Genomic DNA, 14,996 nt, shown 5'->3' on the forward strand with positions numbered 1-14,996 from the left:
GGCCGCGGGTTCGGATCCTACATAGGGATGGCCGGTGCGCTCACTGGCTGAGCGTGGTGTGGACAACACCAAGCCAAGGGTAACGATCCCGTTACCGGTCACACAAATAAATAAATAAATAAAAGACTGAGACCTAATTGTAGGACTATAGAATGCTTTCCCCTCCCCCACACCTTTCTACCAATAGGCTATTTATAATAACAGGGGAATACAACTGAAAGAACTGCACATTTAAGACCCTATTTAAGAAGTCTCCAGGGAACACCAAAGACAACTGGGAAGACAATAATAAGGACACCAGAGGGCATTTTAGCTCTGACACCACTACAGCAAACAATAAACACAGCCTAAGCCAGATAAATATAAAACGTCACACCAAAGTCTTATTTACCTCAGTTCCTTTTATCTGTATATCTGATTTTCAACAAAAAAAATCACATGGCACACTAAAACACCAAAAATACCCTCCACAATTTGAAGAGACAGAGCAAGTACCAGAACCAGACTTGGATATGGCGTTGATATTGGAATTATCAGATCAGGAATTTAGAACAACTATGGTCAATATGCTGAGGGCTCTAATACCCTCCACAATTTGAAGAGACAGAGCAAGTACCAGAACCAGACTTGGATATGGCGGAGATATTGGAATTATCAGATCAGGAATTTAGAACAACTATGGTCAATATGCTGAGGGCTCTAATGGAAAAAGTGGACAACATGCAAGAACAGGTGGGTAACATAAGCAAAGAGATGGAAATTCTAAGAAAGAACCAAAAGGAAATATTAGAAATAAAAAACACTGTAACCAAAATGAAGAATGCCTTTGATGGGCTCATCAATAGACTAGACCCAGTGGAGGAAAGAATTGATGAGCTTGAAGAAATGTAAATAGAAATTTCCAAAACTGAAACAGAGAGAAAAAAAAGAATTAAGAAACTACAAACCAACAAAAATCCCAGAACAGAATATCCAAGAACTGTGGGACAATTATAAAAGTTGTAGCACAGACATTATGAGAATAGCAGAGAAAAAAAGAAGAAACAGAAGAACGTTTGAAACAATAATGACTGAGAATTTCTCAAAATTAATGCTAAACACCAAACACAGATCTAGGAAACTCAGAGAACACTAAGCAGATAAATCCCCCCCACACACTCCCCCACTCCCTGCACCCACCACAAATCTACATATTCATATTCAAACTGGAGAAAATCTTGAAAGAAGCTGATGGTTAGGGTGGGGTGGGGAACCTTATCTATAGAGGAGTAAGGATAAAAATTACACATGACTTCTTTTTAGAAACCACACAAGCAAGAAGAGAGTGTAGTGAAATATTTAAAGTGTTGAAGAAAAAAAAAACTTACCAACCTAGAGTTCTGTACCCAACAAAATTATCCTTCAAAAGGAAAGGAGAAATAAAGACTTCCTCAAACACCAAAAATTGAGGGAATTTGTCACCAGAGGACCTGACATGCAAGACATGTTAACAGAAATTCTTTAGAAAGAAGGAAAATGACATAGGTCAGAAACGCAGATCTACGTAAAGAAAAGAACGTAAGAGAGGATATATAAAGCAAAAAAGAAAGATAACTAGAATTTCACACATGTCTAATTTGGGATACTTTGGATCCTACAACTAGGTGTCCCATGGGCAGATGACTGATCTCGGGTGGAGACAAGGATGTGTGAGCTATTATCTCTGGGAATTGAAGAGAAGGTCCAAATAACAGGCAATTTCACTTAATCCCTGTGAGGTAGTCAGGCAGGTTAACTAATTCAATCACTAATTAAAGAGTGTACACTGAGTGCCAGGTTCTGTTTGGCGATGGGAGTGAGAAGAGGCACCACGAAGGATGACAGAGACAAGAAACAATGGCTACTTACATTAAGGGGCTGACTGGAGTGAAGTGCACAACAGAAATTTGAAAAAAGACACTTTAAATTTATTTTAAAACTACACGAAACACACCAAAGTCAAGGGTTTGGTTCCCCATACCTGCCAGCCGCCAAAAACAAACAAAAAACCCCCAAACTACACGATACAGAAATAACGTAGAAAAGCACAAAAAATTAGCTACAATCCTACCATCCTGAGAAAACCAGACTAACAGTACTTCTCCAACCTCTTATTTTAGTTTTTGGAGGCGGGCGCCCTCTTCTGTTTTGTAAAACGAACAGTCGAATTCCTGCCGGAAGCGGCGCACCCCCTGGGAAAGGCTTTGCAGGCGCTGGATCGGGGTGTGGGATTTAAGGAATTTTACTTCACAGGGTGAAGACGACGGCAGGGGGAGGTGGCATGATCCCCGCTTTACAGACTAGGAGGTCGAGTATCAGAGGAGTGACGTGACTCCCCTGCAGGATCGGCGAAGAAAGGCAGCTGCCGAGCGGCCGGAAGGGCCCAAAGGAGTAGCCTCCGCGGCCTCAGCAGCCAACCGACTCAGGTGGCCAGGGCGGCACCGGATCTGCTGGGGCGTGGCCTTGTGACGCAAACGCCACTCGTCCCTCTGTCTGGCCGCCTATTGGTTCTCTCTTACCGCCCTTTTCCGGGGCAAGGGGAAGAAGTTGCAGAGTGGGAAGTGAGGTACCCTCGGGTTCCAGACTGCCGCGGCCTTTCCAGCTAAGGGACCTGGTTGGTGCCATTGGTGACGGCCAGCTTCTCCATTCAGGCACCAGCCCTAGCTAGGAGAAGACCCCCCAAATTCTGCTGGCCTATGGAAGTGAGCTGAGGCGGATCTCCAAGTAGCCGGCACAGATCGAAAGATCCGAGCCGCGGAGGGAAGCTCCGCCCCTAGGCGGGGTCGTGAAGTCTTGCCTGGGTGGGAGAAACCCGAAGGGGCCGCCCCGGGGCGGAGCCCGGTAGCCATGGCCGCGCCCCCGGGGGCCGGTCCCGCTTCTCTGCGCATCGCAGCCGCAGCCAGCTGGCGAGTCGTGTGCGGACGCTACGTGGAGCATTTCCCACGAGTACTAGAGTTTCTGCGATCCCTGCGCGCAGCGGCCCCTGGCTTGGTTCGCTACCGGCACCATGAACGCCTCTGTATGGGCCTACAGGCCAAGGTATTGGAGCGAGTAGGACCTGGAAGGAAAACAGGGAAAGGGGAGGGATGCGAGGATCTAACAAGGGTCGACAGCTTGGGGGTGAGACCGGTTGGAAAAGGGCAGCTTGCCCCGAAATGGGATTTCTGAGTTCAATACCGTGCAGGTGGTGGTAGAGCTGATCCTGCAGGGTCGGCCTTGGGCCCACGTCCTGAATGCCTTGAATCACCATTTCCCGGAATCTGCACCTGTAGTGCGGGACCCCAAAGCTGTGAGTAATACTCGGAACAAGCCCTAACCCCAGTTACACCTGGTGCAACAAAGTTGCCCCTCCGCCTGGCCACTGGGTCCTGGTACCCCTAACTTGTCTTCCACATCCTCAACAGACAAAGCAGGATCTGAGGAAGATTTTGGAGGCACAGGAAACATTTTGCCAGCAGGTGAAGCAGCTGTCGGAGACCCCTGTGGATTTGGCCTCGAAGCTGCAGGTGAGGCTGGCTGGTTTGGAGGCTGTCATGTGGCTATTTCCTCTAATCCTCTTCTGATCTGCTTCTTTCTCCCCTGCAGGAACTTGAACAAGAATATGGGGAACCCTTTCTGGCTGCCATGGAAAAGCTGTTTTTTGAATACTTGTGTCAGTTGGAAAAAGCACTGCCTACACTGCAGGCACAGCAGGTTTTGTTGGGGCATGTAAGGGGAGAGAGTGGGTGGTTGTATCAAGAATTGTGGTCTTCATACCTCTCTCCTGGCCCCAGCTTCAGGATGTGCTGAGTTGGATGCAGCCTGGAGTTTCTATCACCTCTTCTCCTGCCTTGAGCCAATATGGTGTGGACATGGGATGGCCACTTCCAGGTACCAAGACCATCTTGGAGAACTAGGAATTTGGGGGTGTAGTGTTTTGCATGAGACCTTTCGAGACGACCCTTTGGAATAGTTATATGGGCCTGAGGCACAAGAAAATAGACTAAATTAATGTTACTATTTATAAAGAGCTGCATTTTCTCTTTCAGAGTGCTCTGTTACTGATTCACTGAATCTGACAGAGCCCAGGGAACAGACTCCTTCTCAGCAACCAAGACTAATACTCCACAATCCTCTACCAAAAGCCAAGCCTGACCCAGACTTTCCTCAGGGACCAGCTTCAAGAAAGCACCCAGAACCTCTAACTGGACACCACTTCAATCTGGCCCCACTAGGCCGACGAAGAGTCCAGTCCCGATGGGTGTCCACTAGGAGAGGACATAAGGAGCGCCCCACGGTCATGCTGTTCCCCTTTAGGAGTCTGGGCTCACCAACCCAGGTCATATCTAACCCTGAGAACAGGGAAGAACATGGAATACATGCAGCAGATCCAGCAGGTTTTGTGGGTACAAGAGCAGCCTTTTCTGGAAAGTCTACGAGTCCATCCCAGACCCTGGGGGCAAGAGTTCTGAGAGAGAACCCAGTTGACTTGTCTGCCTCAAAACGAAAGGAGTAAGTGGAAGAGAAGTGCTTCTTCCTCTTAGGGCACATTCTTTGCCTGCTTTCCTTTTACCCTATCATCTTTGCTTGCTCCCATCTCAGGAATTGTTTGGATTGCTACATGGACCCCCTGAAACTATCATTATCGCCTCCTAGGACCAGAAAGAAAGGTAGGTAGTCTGGGTGAGGACTGGATCAGCCAGCCTCCTCTGAGGGACACTTAAGGGCTTGTGTTCACCTAGTAGTAGTTTGATTCTGGTTTCCTTCCTGCAGCGTGTCCTCCATCCCTGTGCAGCTCTGTCATTACCATAGGGGACTTGGTTTTGGACTCTGATGAGGAAGATAATAGCCAGAAGGAAGGAAAGGTGAGTAGGAAGGAGCAAAAAGCTGGGGAAGGGGATGGGCAGAACAAGAATGAGGACTCCGCATGCTCCAGAATACAGAGGGCTCAAGGAATGGTTTCAGATGATAGGATCTCCCTGCTCCCTTCTCTACAGGAGTCTCTGGAAAACTATCAGAAGACAAAGTTTGACACCCTGATCCCCACCTTCTGTGAATACTTCCCCCCTTCTGGCCCCAGTGCCATGCCTGTCCCTTCCCATGACCATATAGACAGCTCTAAACCCCTATAATAGGAAAGGAATGCCCTCTGCCCATCTCCTGCCTCCTCAGCTCTGCAAGCAATTTAGTGGAAATGAAGTGGAAGCCCAGGCTTGGGTTGACTACAATGCTAAATACTTCATGATGCTTGATAATTAATTAAACTTTGGATTTGCTAAAAGTGTCTTAATGTAAGGGAGGGGAATTAAGGCTTCCATAATGGGTCATTCCTTAGAAACAGAACTGACCTCTCCAGAGCTGGAAGAATCACTTTGCTTTTTACTTTCCTTGGATAGTGTTGTTAAGATGTGCCTAAGGTTGAAAGCCTGGAAAAGAAATGTCTTTTTGCTATTCTGAAAAAAAAAAAAAAAGTGTTCTAGTACCAGAATATACTTTGTAAATTCTCATGCTGCCAGCTTATCTGAGAGTGGTGGCATTAGAATGGAGATACTTCATGGGAATAATACTCATTGTCCTTGACCCCACTGGGTCAGTGAGACTCCTACCTCCACCCACCATGGAGAACCACCCAGATGCCAGCCTCGTGCAGAAATCCCCAGCATCTTTTTAGTCAGTGGGATCTCTCTTTATTGAGGTATTTCAAATATGTAAACACTTCTTTTTAGCTTTTTAGATATTTGAAGGGTCCCATTTAATGAAGCTAACAAGACATGGTTATAAAAGCCTGCCTCATCCAGATCAAGGCCATATAAAACATTATGTATCAATCAGTGTCTTTTCCTTTTCATAATCTTCAGGATGCTGGGTCCTTAGATTACCATTTGATTCTCTCACATCATTTTCTCAGACTGTTTTCTTCCTTGCTTCCTCCCTAGTAAGTGCCTTGAGCATTTCCAGTGTGCCCATAGAGAAATATAGAGTGATTGCAGGAGCTCTCAGGAGTAAGACAATAGGAAATGACAAAGTAATACACAGCCACAGTATGTGGGATGGGTATGTTGTCTTGGGAGCACAGATCTGCTCAGGTCTAGTGCTCATCACTGAAGATTGGATTCACCTGCTGGGTGACTCGGATGAAGGTAGTTCTCCGGCTCAACTCCTTCAGCTTCGCTGCTCCCACATAGGTACATGTAGAGCGGATCCCACCTAGGATGTCCCGGATGGTATGTTCCACATCCCCTTTAAAGAGGACTTCCACCATCTTACCCTCTGAAGCCCTTGGAAGAGGAAAAACTTTATTAACTTCTCCTTCTAGATTTCTGTCTGAAAGAGCCCAGTGATTCTTTTCCAGTCTCTAATATTTAGTCCCCATCGACCATTTTTCTCTCGAACTATACCGTTTGTCTCCCAGCAGCCATGAGTTCTGCCACCACACTAGTCACACTCTTCGAAGAACCCTCAGCTCCTGGGTCCCACACATACCTGTACTCAGCCACGCCCCCAGCATACTTCTTCATGGCCATTTCAGAACTCATTCCGTAGAAGAGCTTGTACTTCTTGCCATCCCTCTCAATGAGCTCACCACCTGATTCACTGTGCCCAGCCAGCATGCCACCCAACATCACGAAGTCAGCCCCTGCCCCTGCCAGCATCAAGGATAGGGGAAAGAGATGAATCTGGCCAAGGTGCCCACATGGCTACCCTCAAAGTAACTCACACCAAATCCCCAATCCTGACAATGATTCAGCATCTTCCTGGTTCTGTTTCCCCAGTTGACCCACAATCCACACAGGCCTGCTCTGCCCTGGCCTCTACTCCTCAGTGGGCCTGATTTCCCCAAGATTTTAAAAAGAGTGTCTGGAGGTTCCCTGCCTGGTTTTTGCTTTCTCTTTTTGCTGCTTTTGCCATCTTTTGGTCATTTCTTTTTACTGTGCCCTGGTGAACAAGACTCACTTAATATGTCCTGAGCAGGATCTCCAAATTTAACATGAGTAAGGACCACCCAGGAAGCTGTGAAAAATGCATATTTGCAGGCCTATTCCTGAGAGACTAATTTTGTAGGTCTAAGTGGGGCTCAGGAATCTATACTGTCCAACAATCCAGGGGACAGTGTAGATGCCCTGGCCTACACTTGAAAAGTCCAAACCAGAATCTCAGGATTTCCCCTGCTGGCTTGCCCCAGATGACACCACAGGCTTCAGGGCCACTAGTTTCTATCATGAAAGAGTCTGCATGGCTTCCTGAGCCTCTCCTAGCCTGACCCTAGACTCTGAGGTGGGTCACCCTCTTCTATGGGATACTCCTTCCATGCCCTTCCAACCTCCTTACCAAAAGCCTTGGCCACATCCCCAGGACAGCTGCAGCCTCCATCCTGTAAAGTAAAGAGCACTATGAGGAGACAGCATGGATTTCCCAAGCTCTCTCGGCGATGTGGCAACGGCCCACTTCAAAGCTGACAGGAACCCAGGAGTCCTGATCCATCTCTAACAGGGCCTCCACACCCTGCAGGAAACCCAGCTATTTGGCAGCCGCATACCCTATTGTGCCTTGGGCCTTACTGAAATGATGTGCCCTTTGAGGCCATGAGCAGCATCTGCACACTCCATCACTGCACTGAGCTGTGGATACCCCACTCCAGTTTTCTTCCGGGTGGTGCACACAGAGCCTGGGAAGAACATGACAAGTGTGAAAGTGAAGTGCTCCACAGGTGTTTGCCACCGAAGGGGTAGCCACTGGCCCCAATGAACCACCTTACCTGGCCCAATTCCTACTTTGATGATATCAGCCCCAGAGAGGATTAGCTCTTCCACCATCTCTCCTGTTACTACATTCCCTGCCTAAGACAAAATAATCAAAATGGAGCATCCCTAGGGTCAGAAATGGAGGGAAGATTGTGTGCTCTCACATACAGTATGGCTGGGTCATGACCTTACAATGTTATTTCAAAGGGTACCTTGGTCCCCTCTACTGGGTCCTGCGAGGGCTTCTACACTAGCCATTTCAAAGGACCCTGCTACCCATCCATTCCCCACCTCCCCACCATGCTGAGTTACAGGGGTGAGTAGCCAGTGTCACTGTTGAACTAGGGTAAAGCTGAGGTCCAGGATGCACTTTACTGCCTTAGGGAACAAGGTGCTGCAGTCAACACGGAGACATCAGGTGGCATGAAAAAAAACATTCAATGAGACAAAGGGAACTACTGGACCAAACTCAGATCTGATTTAGAGTAGATTTATCTCCCCTTCCCCATGAAAAAAACCACACCTATCCTGTCCTTAAGCCGTTCTGTTACAGAACCTCTCTGGCTTCAGGGAAAGGAGGAAGACATGGTAATGTAGGCTCAATACTCATCTATCCAGCTATATTTGTTTTTAATGAACAGTACAGATACCCCTGCACGCTGTGAATAAAATGAGGCCTTATCATTACTCCCCTAAGCTTGTGAAAAAATAAAACATTGTTTTGTCTGACTCCTTTTACATGACTATAGTATGTATCCATTTCAGTGGGCAAATGTACAATGCACCACAGGTATGTAAAATACATAAATGTTCCATCCTGGTTTGATGAGTGATGTCAGGGACACTGGATTTATAAAGACTATGAATCAAGAGTCAGAGATATTGCACTGACCAATAAACAGACATTTTAAACTTGGAACCATGGATAATCACACAGTAACATGATTAAGTGGACTGGGAACATCAGAATGCAGCAGAAAAGAAATGAACTGATGTAACAAAATGGAGTAGCAGGAACAAGTGGAAGGAGGAGAGGAATGTACCAACTACAGAATAACAGAACATACCATAATGGTGTGCTGGGGGAAGTGCTTCCGCACATCCTTTACAAATTCAACAAAGTGTTCAGAGTAACCATTTGCCACATCCAGGCATATATATTTCACCTGGGGAATAGCTTCCAGGATCTGTTCCAGCTGCTCAAAGTCAGAAGAGCCTGTGCCTGAGCTGGCAGCCAGATGCTGTGAAAGAAACAGGGCCATTGGCATGGGAAGCATTAGACCTGCCTGTGGCATTACATCAGAGATGACCTGGTGAGCAGCTAAAAGGGGTCGGGGGTGAGGGTTGGTCTCAGGAAGCCAAAAAAAAAAAAAAGGGTCCTAGGGCTAGCCCGTGGCTCACTTGGGAGAGTGTGGTGCTGGTAACACCAAGGCCACAGGTTCGGATCCCTATATAGGGATAGCCAGTTAGCTCACTGGGTGAGCATGGTGCTGACAACACCAAGTCAAGGATTAAGATCCCCTTACCGGTCATCTTTAAAAAAAAAAAAAAAAAAAGGTTCCTGAAAAACTGGGATAAGGAAGGGAGCAGGGTAGGCCAGTGTTACCTCAAGACAGTCAGGATTCTGGCCAGCAAACTCTTGCCACTGATCGAGGCTGTAGTGCTTATGGACAGCAGTGAAGAGGGAGAACTGGGGAGAAGAAAGAGAACTATCAAAAAGAAAGCTTTGTTAGGGTCTCTTTTTCTAGAAATAGACCTTTATACTATTCTTTTTTTTTTTTCGTGATCGGTAACGGGATCGCAACCCTCGGTGTCGCGCCCGTACCGCGACCGGCAACGGGATCGCAACCCTCGGTGTCACGCCTGCACCACGCTCAACCAGTGAGCGGACCGGTCTCTATATGGGATCCGAACCCTCAGCGGGAGCGCCACCGCACTCCCAAGCACAGCACTCTACCGAGTGCGCCACCGGGCCGGCCCTATACTATTCTTTCTGAGAGAGAACATGACTGAAGTTTGGAAGGAAAGCAACTTGAAGAAGTCAGTAGTTGAGGTGGGATTTGAGTACAACCATTATTTTCCCTAAAAATCCCAGTAGAGCTTTTTAACCATAAGCTAGTACTTGTTAAATACTCCCACCAAACTACTGAGTAATCTAGATGGCATTTCACCTGCCAGCATATACACTGCCTCTGACTTAAAAGGTGATAAGGACAAGCTGTTGGTGACAAGCTGTTGGTGCAGTGGGACAAGCAACAGACATGGAAGAAACATGAAGAGGCTGGATGGAGCCCGTGCTTGCACTGACTCAGCCCCTCCTCCTAAGGTAACCTAGTACTAATCTATTTTTGGTATCTTCTGGCTCATTTACTAGCAGTAATTCAGTGGGTCTAGATGCCCACAAAAGGTAAGGCCTTAAGGTTAATGGAGCCAATAAGCCAATAACCCTGTCCTTTTCCCATCTCTACTGGAATAAAGAACAAGTTTTCTTGTTGGGGACATGGACCAAGCTAAAAAGTATATTTCTTTCAGTCTATTTTAGTCAACCAAGCTCAGGAATATAATGACTCATCAGGCTCATATTCTCTACTTCAATAAATTCCAAACAGTATCCCAATACTTTGAGAAAGGCCTTTAAAGGGCACTGTGAATACTGTTGTTTGTGCATTAAAAGTGCCGACATACAAACAGGACATACAAACAGACAAGAGACAGCAGTTCGCTGGGACAGCACAAACCTTGCAACTGACAAGAAGCCCAAAGAAATTCTGTACTCACTCAGCGTTCATCATCAACACTATCTAAAGCTGGTATTGAATTCTGCTTTCTCAGCAACACTCCACCATCACCATGCTGATAAAGAAAAATCACTCTAGGAGGTCAGCAGACCTTGAAGATATATTGGCACAGTGTGGCATGACAAGCACATCTGATTGCACACATATCAAACCTAGAAAAAAGATGCTTATTTGCATCCAATCTTTTTATTATTATTATGAGACCTGGCTCCATCTCTAAAATCAGATTTTTTTAGTACTCATCAGCAATACTGAAAGCCATTCTCAACATAAAGCATCAAGATAGTCCCCAACAAGGTTCATGTATTACATACAGCATGTCTATTAACTCTGCAGTCAGATTGACCATTTCCCCCAATGCTACTGGTCAAGGCAGGCAAACAATGGCACCAGCAGCATTCCTAAGCAGGAATGCTAACAGAGCCACAAACAGGAGCAGAATCCATTAACCAGGGCTACATGGATTAACCAGGCGAGTGTGTAAGTTCTCAAAGTGACCACGTAACTATCTACCTTCTCAGCTACAAGTACAGAAGCAGGTCATATTACTGACAGGAGCAGCATCTTTCATTTTCAAAGTGAACAACCTGTATGTAAAAAAAACACATTCCATTTGGGGCACATCCCAGAAACTCCCAGGAACCTAGGACTTAAAGAAGAGGAAGTTAAAAAAAAAATAGCAGCCATAAAAGAAAATAAGCTACTTTTCTCCAGGATCATCTAGTTAGGAAATTTTGAGTGCTCAAACTGTATTTAATTTCTGGACTTAAACAGTGAATGCTTAGTGTTGTGAACAATGGTATAACTGGAGGGATGCATGTGATTGGGAGGGAGTGACCTGGATGCTGGTAAAAGTTGGCAAGGTGTATAAACTGCCAGACAGGAAAAGGGAAAGTTCTGTTCATATATCAGAAAAATAGAGCAAAACTCTGCTTTCAATCTAATTCAGATAACCTTTTGAACTTATCAGATAAAGGAGCCTTTGTACTGGAAGAAACAGTAAATCAGGGCATCCTGACTGCTAACTGCCAGAGAGCTGACTAGGGACGGGAGTGGGGATGCAAATCATCTGGACTAACTGGACACCACTGGGGAAGGGGTAGAAAGGAAGTCCTACCTTACAGAGAACCTTGGCCATCTCAAAGGTGCCCACAGTATCCATATTGGCGGCAATGATGGGGACCCCAGTGTACACCTGCTTTGAGTTCCGAAATGAAAAGGATCTTGTGAGATCCACCTGCAGATATAAACAGGAAACAGCATTTCATTTACCCAAAAAAACATGTATCGCATTAGGACAATGACCAGGCATCTTTCTTGGTCCTAGCCCACCAGGAGCTTGGGGTTAAGAAAGAGTAAGTAAAGAAGCTGGCTCACCTCACTTCGAGACTTAAGGGTGCTGCGTTTGGGTCTCAGCAGGACATCATTGAAGTCCAGTTTCACATCGTTGTCGATATGAGGCATGGTGGGGGCCTCGAGGTAGTGACGAATCTGAGGGCTAGAAGGTAGAAAAAGTCAGGAGGAACCTGAATCAATCTCACCTTTGGCCTTAATGCCCTGTTAGGACTGGCAGCAGTATTCATTTCACTCCTCGCTTAAGTTGTCTAAGGTCGGGAATAGGTCGTGATGTGGTCCCTGAAGCCTGTAGCCCCGATCTGTCGCGTGGTTGCGATTATCCACGGTGTCTCCATCCCGGGTACTGTTTCTTGGGGAGAAGAGCTGGTAAGTTGTTGTGAGTGACCCTGAAGGTGCATATCTTACCCCGCTAACTCTTCCTTCTGCCCCTGAAAAGAACAATCTGAGGTAAGTAGCTGACTTAGGTGGGCGAAAGGAGGGAGGGGAGGGCCTCATAACCAATTTCCGGAATATAGGTACTCACTTCCTGTTGCCTCGGCCCAGGTGGCAGTCGACCAAAGTTCCCCTTGCTTAGCAACTAGTTTCGTGCAGCCCCGCCGAGCCTTGTGCGCCAAGTCAGTAGGTTCCGCTAATTGCTGGCGAGAACGACTAACCGAGGAATTGTACCTTCGGCCATGCGAGGCCTCCTGGGTAACAGAGTTCACACGCCGAGGTTGCCGTTGGATCCGAGGGGCGGAAGACTACAATTCCCAGGGTGGAACGGACGAAGCTGCCCCCCGGCATGATGGGAGAGGTAATCGTTCCGCCCCCGCTTTCCGCTAGCCCTGGCTCGCTAGGGACTCTCAGAATCGCGGAGGCGTCATCTCTGCTGTAACTAAGCTGCCCGCTTCTTTTTATTTACGACGCCACTGAAACGAAATGCGGGAGCCTTCCTAAGCCTTTCGGGAATCCCGTGGAAAGAAGGGGGGGTGGAGCCAGACAGTGACCCGGAAACAGAAGTGACTCCCACGGGCAGAGTGCTGGGGAGCAGCAGCAGCGACCGCAGCGGTACAAGCCGCAATTTATCCGTGTGCAGCCGCAAGCAGGGAAGAAGATGCTAATTAAAGTGAAGGTGGGAGCATCTCCAGCCTTGCCGAGACGCATATGGTACTGGGCTGGCCGTTGTGCCTTACGAGAGAAGTGGAGAAGGAAAACCACGCCTTTCCCGAGCCTGGAGGGCGCTGACAGCCGCAGGGCTCCGCGCGAGGGGTGATGGGAAATAGGGGGACCAGGGAGGGCGTTGGGAGCTGGGGGCTGGCCCCTCCTGACGACCGTGGGTTTCTGCTGTCCCTGCTTTCTCTCTAGGACTGTGCCTTGACCCAGAAGGGGGTTGCTTTTGTCCGAGATCTAATTATATTCGAGCCCCCGCGGCTATAGAAAATGCCTAGTAGCAGCTTGCCTCCTCTTTCTCTCGGATTCTCGGGATAAGCTGTGCTTCCTGTTCCTCGTGGCCGGGTTACCTCTTCTCCCTGCCCCTAACGTAGGCTGCCTCCGAGCATAGAACTAAAACATAGAATGTATTATTCAGCCACTTGCCTTTCTGAGTCGGGCATCCTGGACTAGCCTCACTTCCTCGTCTGAAGCAGGTTAATTACCGGTGCCCTAGTTCTGGTACTAGCCGTGTTTCCTTCATGTCTATCTCTCAACTCCCGTGGTTCTTCTTCACCAACTTGGTACCTTTATTAGTCCTGTTTGCTGTTTCCTCTTTTGTACCTTCAGAGACAAAAAGCTGACAATTGATGCAGTCCAACACTAGTTTGATCTTTGTGTAGCTGTCAGTCTATCTTTATTTCATCATTTCCTTAGCGTATTTACCATACGTAATAGCTATTCTTAACCTTCTCTTTTCCAGTCCTTCCAAACTACCTCTCAGCTAAGGGCAAACAGCATGTTAAAGATCATTGTTTCTCAAACTTTGAGAAGCGACATATAAAAGAGTCGTGGAATCAATTTAATGGGTCAGTGGGTTGCAAGCAGCATTTAAACAAACAAAAAAACAAAAAATACCAGGGTATACTGTTGGGTAAGGGTATTGTTTTGGGAAATTTTTTAAAATTTATATGTATATTGCACACATGTATGTGTTACTAGTTCATATGTATTTCTTAGTGTGGTTCACTGTCAAAATTTTGAAAAACTAACAGATGAAATCTTTTCAGTGCATATGGTTTTCTTGTGTCCTCTTAATCCAAAGAAGAGGTTACTACTAAAGTGTTTTTTAAATTTATAGAGCATGGTGTTGTAACGCCAAGGTTAAGGGTTCAGATCCCCATACTTGCCAGCTGCCAAAAAGTAAATAATAAAAATTTTTTTAAAATAAAGATTTCAGGCCGGCCAGGTGGCGCACTGCTACAGTGCGCGCTTGGGAAGCGCGGCGGCACTCCCACCGAGGGTTCGGATCCCACATACAGACCAGCTGCTCACTGGCTGAGCGAGGAGCGGGGGCAACACCGAGGGTTGCGATCCCGTTGCCGGTCCCAGTCCGGTACGGGCGCGACACTGAGGGTTGCGATCCGTTGCCGGTCACGAAAAAAGACAAAAAGACAAAAATAAATAAATAAATAAAGATTTCAGTCCATACTAAGAAATACATAACCCATACATACACAAAAAACTTACTATGTGTGATGTGCTCTGGTATTTTCAGTTGTATTCTAAGTTAATTTTATAACCCATTGATGGGTTGAGACCTGCAGTTTAGAAAACACTGCTCTAGATGAGCTTCTCAAACTTCAAAGTATGTAAGGATCACTTGGGAGACTTGCTAAAATGCTTATTTTGATTCTGTGGGTGTAGAATGGGGCACTAGATTCTGCATTTCTTTTTTTCTTTTTGGCAGCTAGGCTGGTTCAGGGACCTGAACCCTTAACCTTGATGTTACAACACTGTGTTCTAACCAACTGAGTAACGGGCCAGCCCAAGATTCTGCATTTCTAGCAATGTACCTGGTGATCTCCCAGGTGCATATTTGTGGACTGCACTTTGAATAGCAAGGTTGTAGATTTCGTCTCTTTCTTTATATCCATTTTTTTTTTTTTTTTTTTTTTTTTTTTTTTTTTTTTTT

At 46.6% G+C, this 14,996-nt stretch overlaps 3 protein-coding genes across 9 annotated transcripts in view; 2 read left to right on the forward strand and 1 right to left on the reverse strand.

Annotated features, from left to right (window-relative positions):
• Nucleotides 1–1,960: 1,960 nt before the first annotated feature.
• Nucleotides 1,961–5,273, forward strand: TINF2 (TERF1 (TRF1)-interacting nuclear factor 2). The gene is made up of 9 exons (XM_008572312.1): nucleotides 1,961–3,057; nucleotides 3,203–3,307; nucleotides 3,423–3,524; nucleotides 3,604–3,711; nucleotides 3,792–3,888; nucleotides 4,047–4,509; nucleotides 4,600–4,667; nucleotides 4,771–4,862; nucleotides 4,995–5,273. Exons 1-9 carry the CDS (start codon nucleotides 2,866–2,868, stop codon nucleotides 5,127–5,129), a joined length of 1,362 nt encoding a protein of 453 aa, XP_008570534.1. The 5' UTR covers nucleotides 1,961–2,865; the 3' UTR covers nucleotides 5,130–5,273.
• Nucleotides 5,274–5,661: 388 nt separating this feature from the next.
• Nucleotides 5,662–12,423, reverse strand: GMPR2 (guanosine monophosphate reductase 2). Of its 5 annotated transcripts, XM_008572315.1 has the most exons (11): nucleotides 12,417–12,423; nucleotides 12,299–12,321; nucleotides 11,915–12,035; nucleotides 11,655–11,774; nucleotides 9,346–9,429; nucleotides 8,807–8,980; nucleotides 7,754–7,835; nucleotides 7,557–7,663; nucleotides 7,327–7,369; nucleotides 6,481–6,640; nucleotides 5,662–6,275 (listed from the first exon to the last, which is right to left on the reverse strand). In XM_008572315.1, the coding sequence occupies exons 3-11, from the start codon at nucleotides 11,999–12,001 to the stop codon at nucleotides 6,086–6,088; spliced, it is 1,047 nt and encodes a 348-aa protein (XP_008570537.1). In that variant the 5' UTR covers nucleotides 12,002–12,035; nucleotides 12,299–12,321; nucleotides 12,417–12,423; the 3' UTR covers nucleotides 5,662–6,085. The 5 variants fall into 5 exon arrangements, with proteins under 5 accessions (XP_008570537.1, XP_008570536.1, XP_008570535.1 ...); XM_008572314.1 differs by lacking the exon at nucleotides 12,299–12,321; XM_008572313.1 differs by lacking the exon at nucleotides 12,299–12,321 and having other exon boundaries at nucleotides 11,915–12,242.
• A 147-nt stretch (nucleotides 12,424–12,570) lies between these two features.
• The window catches only part of NEDD8 (neural precursor cell expressed, developmentally down-regulated 8), a 12,166-nt gene continuing 9,740 nt past the window's right edge, over nucleotides 12,571–14,996 (forward strand). The window contains exon 1 of one of the 3 annotated variants that reach the window (XM_008572320.1): nucleotides 12,571–12,686. In XM_008572320.1, coding sequence (XP_008570542.1) covers nucleotides 12,675–12,686 — 12 coding nt within the window. In that variant the 5' untranslated portion in view covers nucleotides 12,571–12,674. Of the gene's footprint in view, nucleotides 12,687–12,769; nucleotides 13,040–14,996 lie in introns of those variants that run through there. The other 2 variants (XM_008572321.1, XM_008572318.1) reach the window with 2 other exon arrangements.

Source organism: Galeopterus variegatus, unplaced genomic scaffold (genome assembly GCF_000696425.1).
Source record: "Galeopterus variegatus unplaced genomic scaffold, G_variegatus-3.0.2 Scaffold774, whole genome shotgun sequence".
Lineage (NCBI taxonomy): Eukaryota > Metazoa > Chordata > Mammalia > Dermoptera > Cynocephalidae > Galeopterus > Galeopterus variegatus.

Coding starts and splice junctions, on each gene's coding strand:
- TINF2 (XM_008572312.1), top strand. CDS start 2,866: ATGGCCGCGCCCCCGGGGGCCGGTCCCGCTTCTCTGCGCATCGCAGCC. Junction 3,525..3,603: donor ATTTGGCCTCGAAGCTGCAG/GTGAGGCTGGCT, acceptor TCTCCCCTGCAG/GAACTTGAACAAGAATATGG. Junction 4,510..4,599: donor TCTGCCTCAAAACGAAAGGA/GTAAGTGGAAGA, acceptor CTCCCATCTCAG/GAATTGTTTGGATTGCTACA.
- GMPR2 (XM_008572314.1), bottom strand. CDS start 12,001: ATGCCTCATATCGACAACGATGTGAAACTGGACTTCAATGATGTCCTG. Junction 11,775..11,914: donor CCCTTAAGTCTCGAAGTGAG/GTGAGCCAGCTT, acceptor TTATATCTGCAG/GTGGATCTCACAAGATCCTT. Junction 7,664..7,753: donor CAAAGTAGGAATTGGGCCAG/GTAAGGTGGTTC, acceptor TGTTCTTCCCAG/GCTCTGTGTGCACCACCCGG.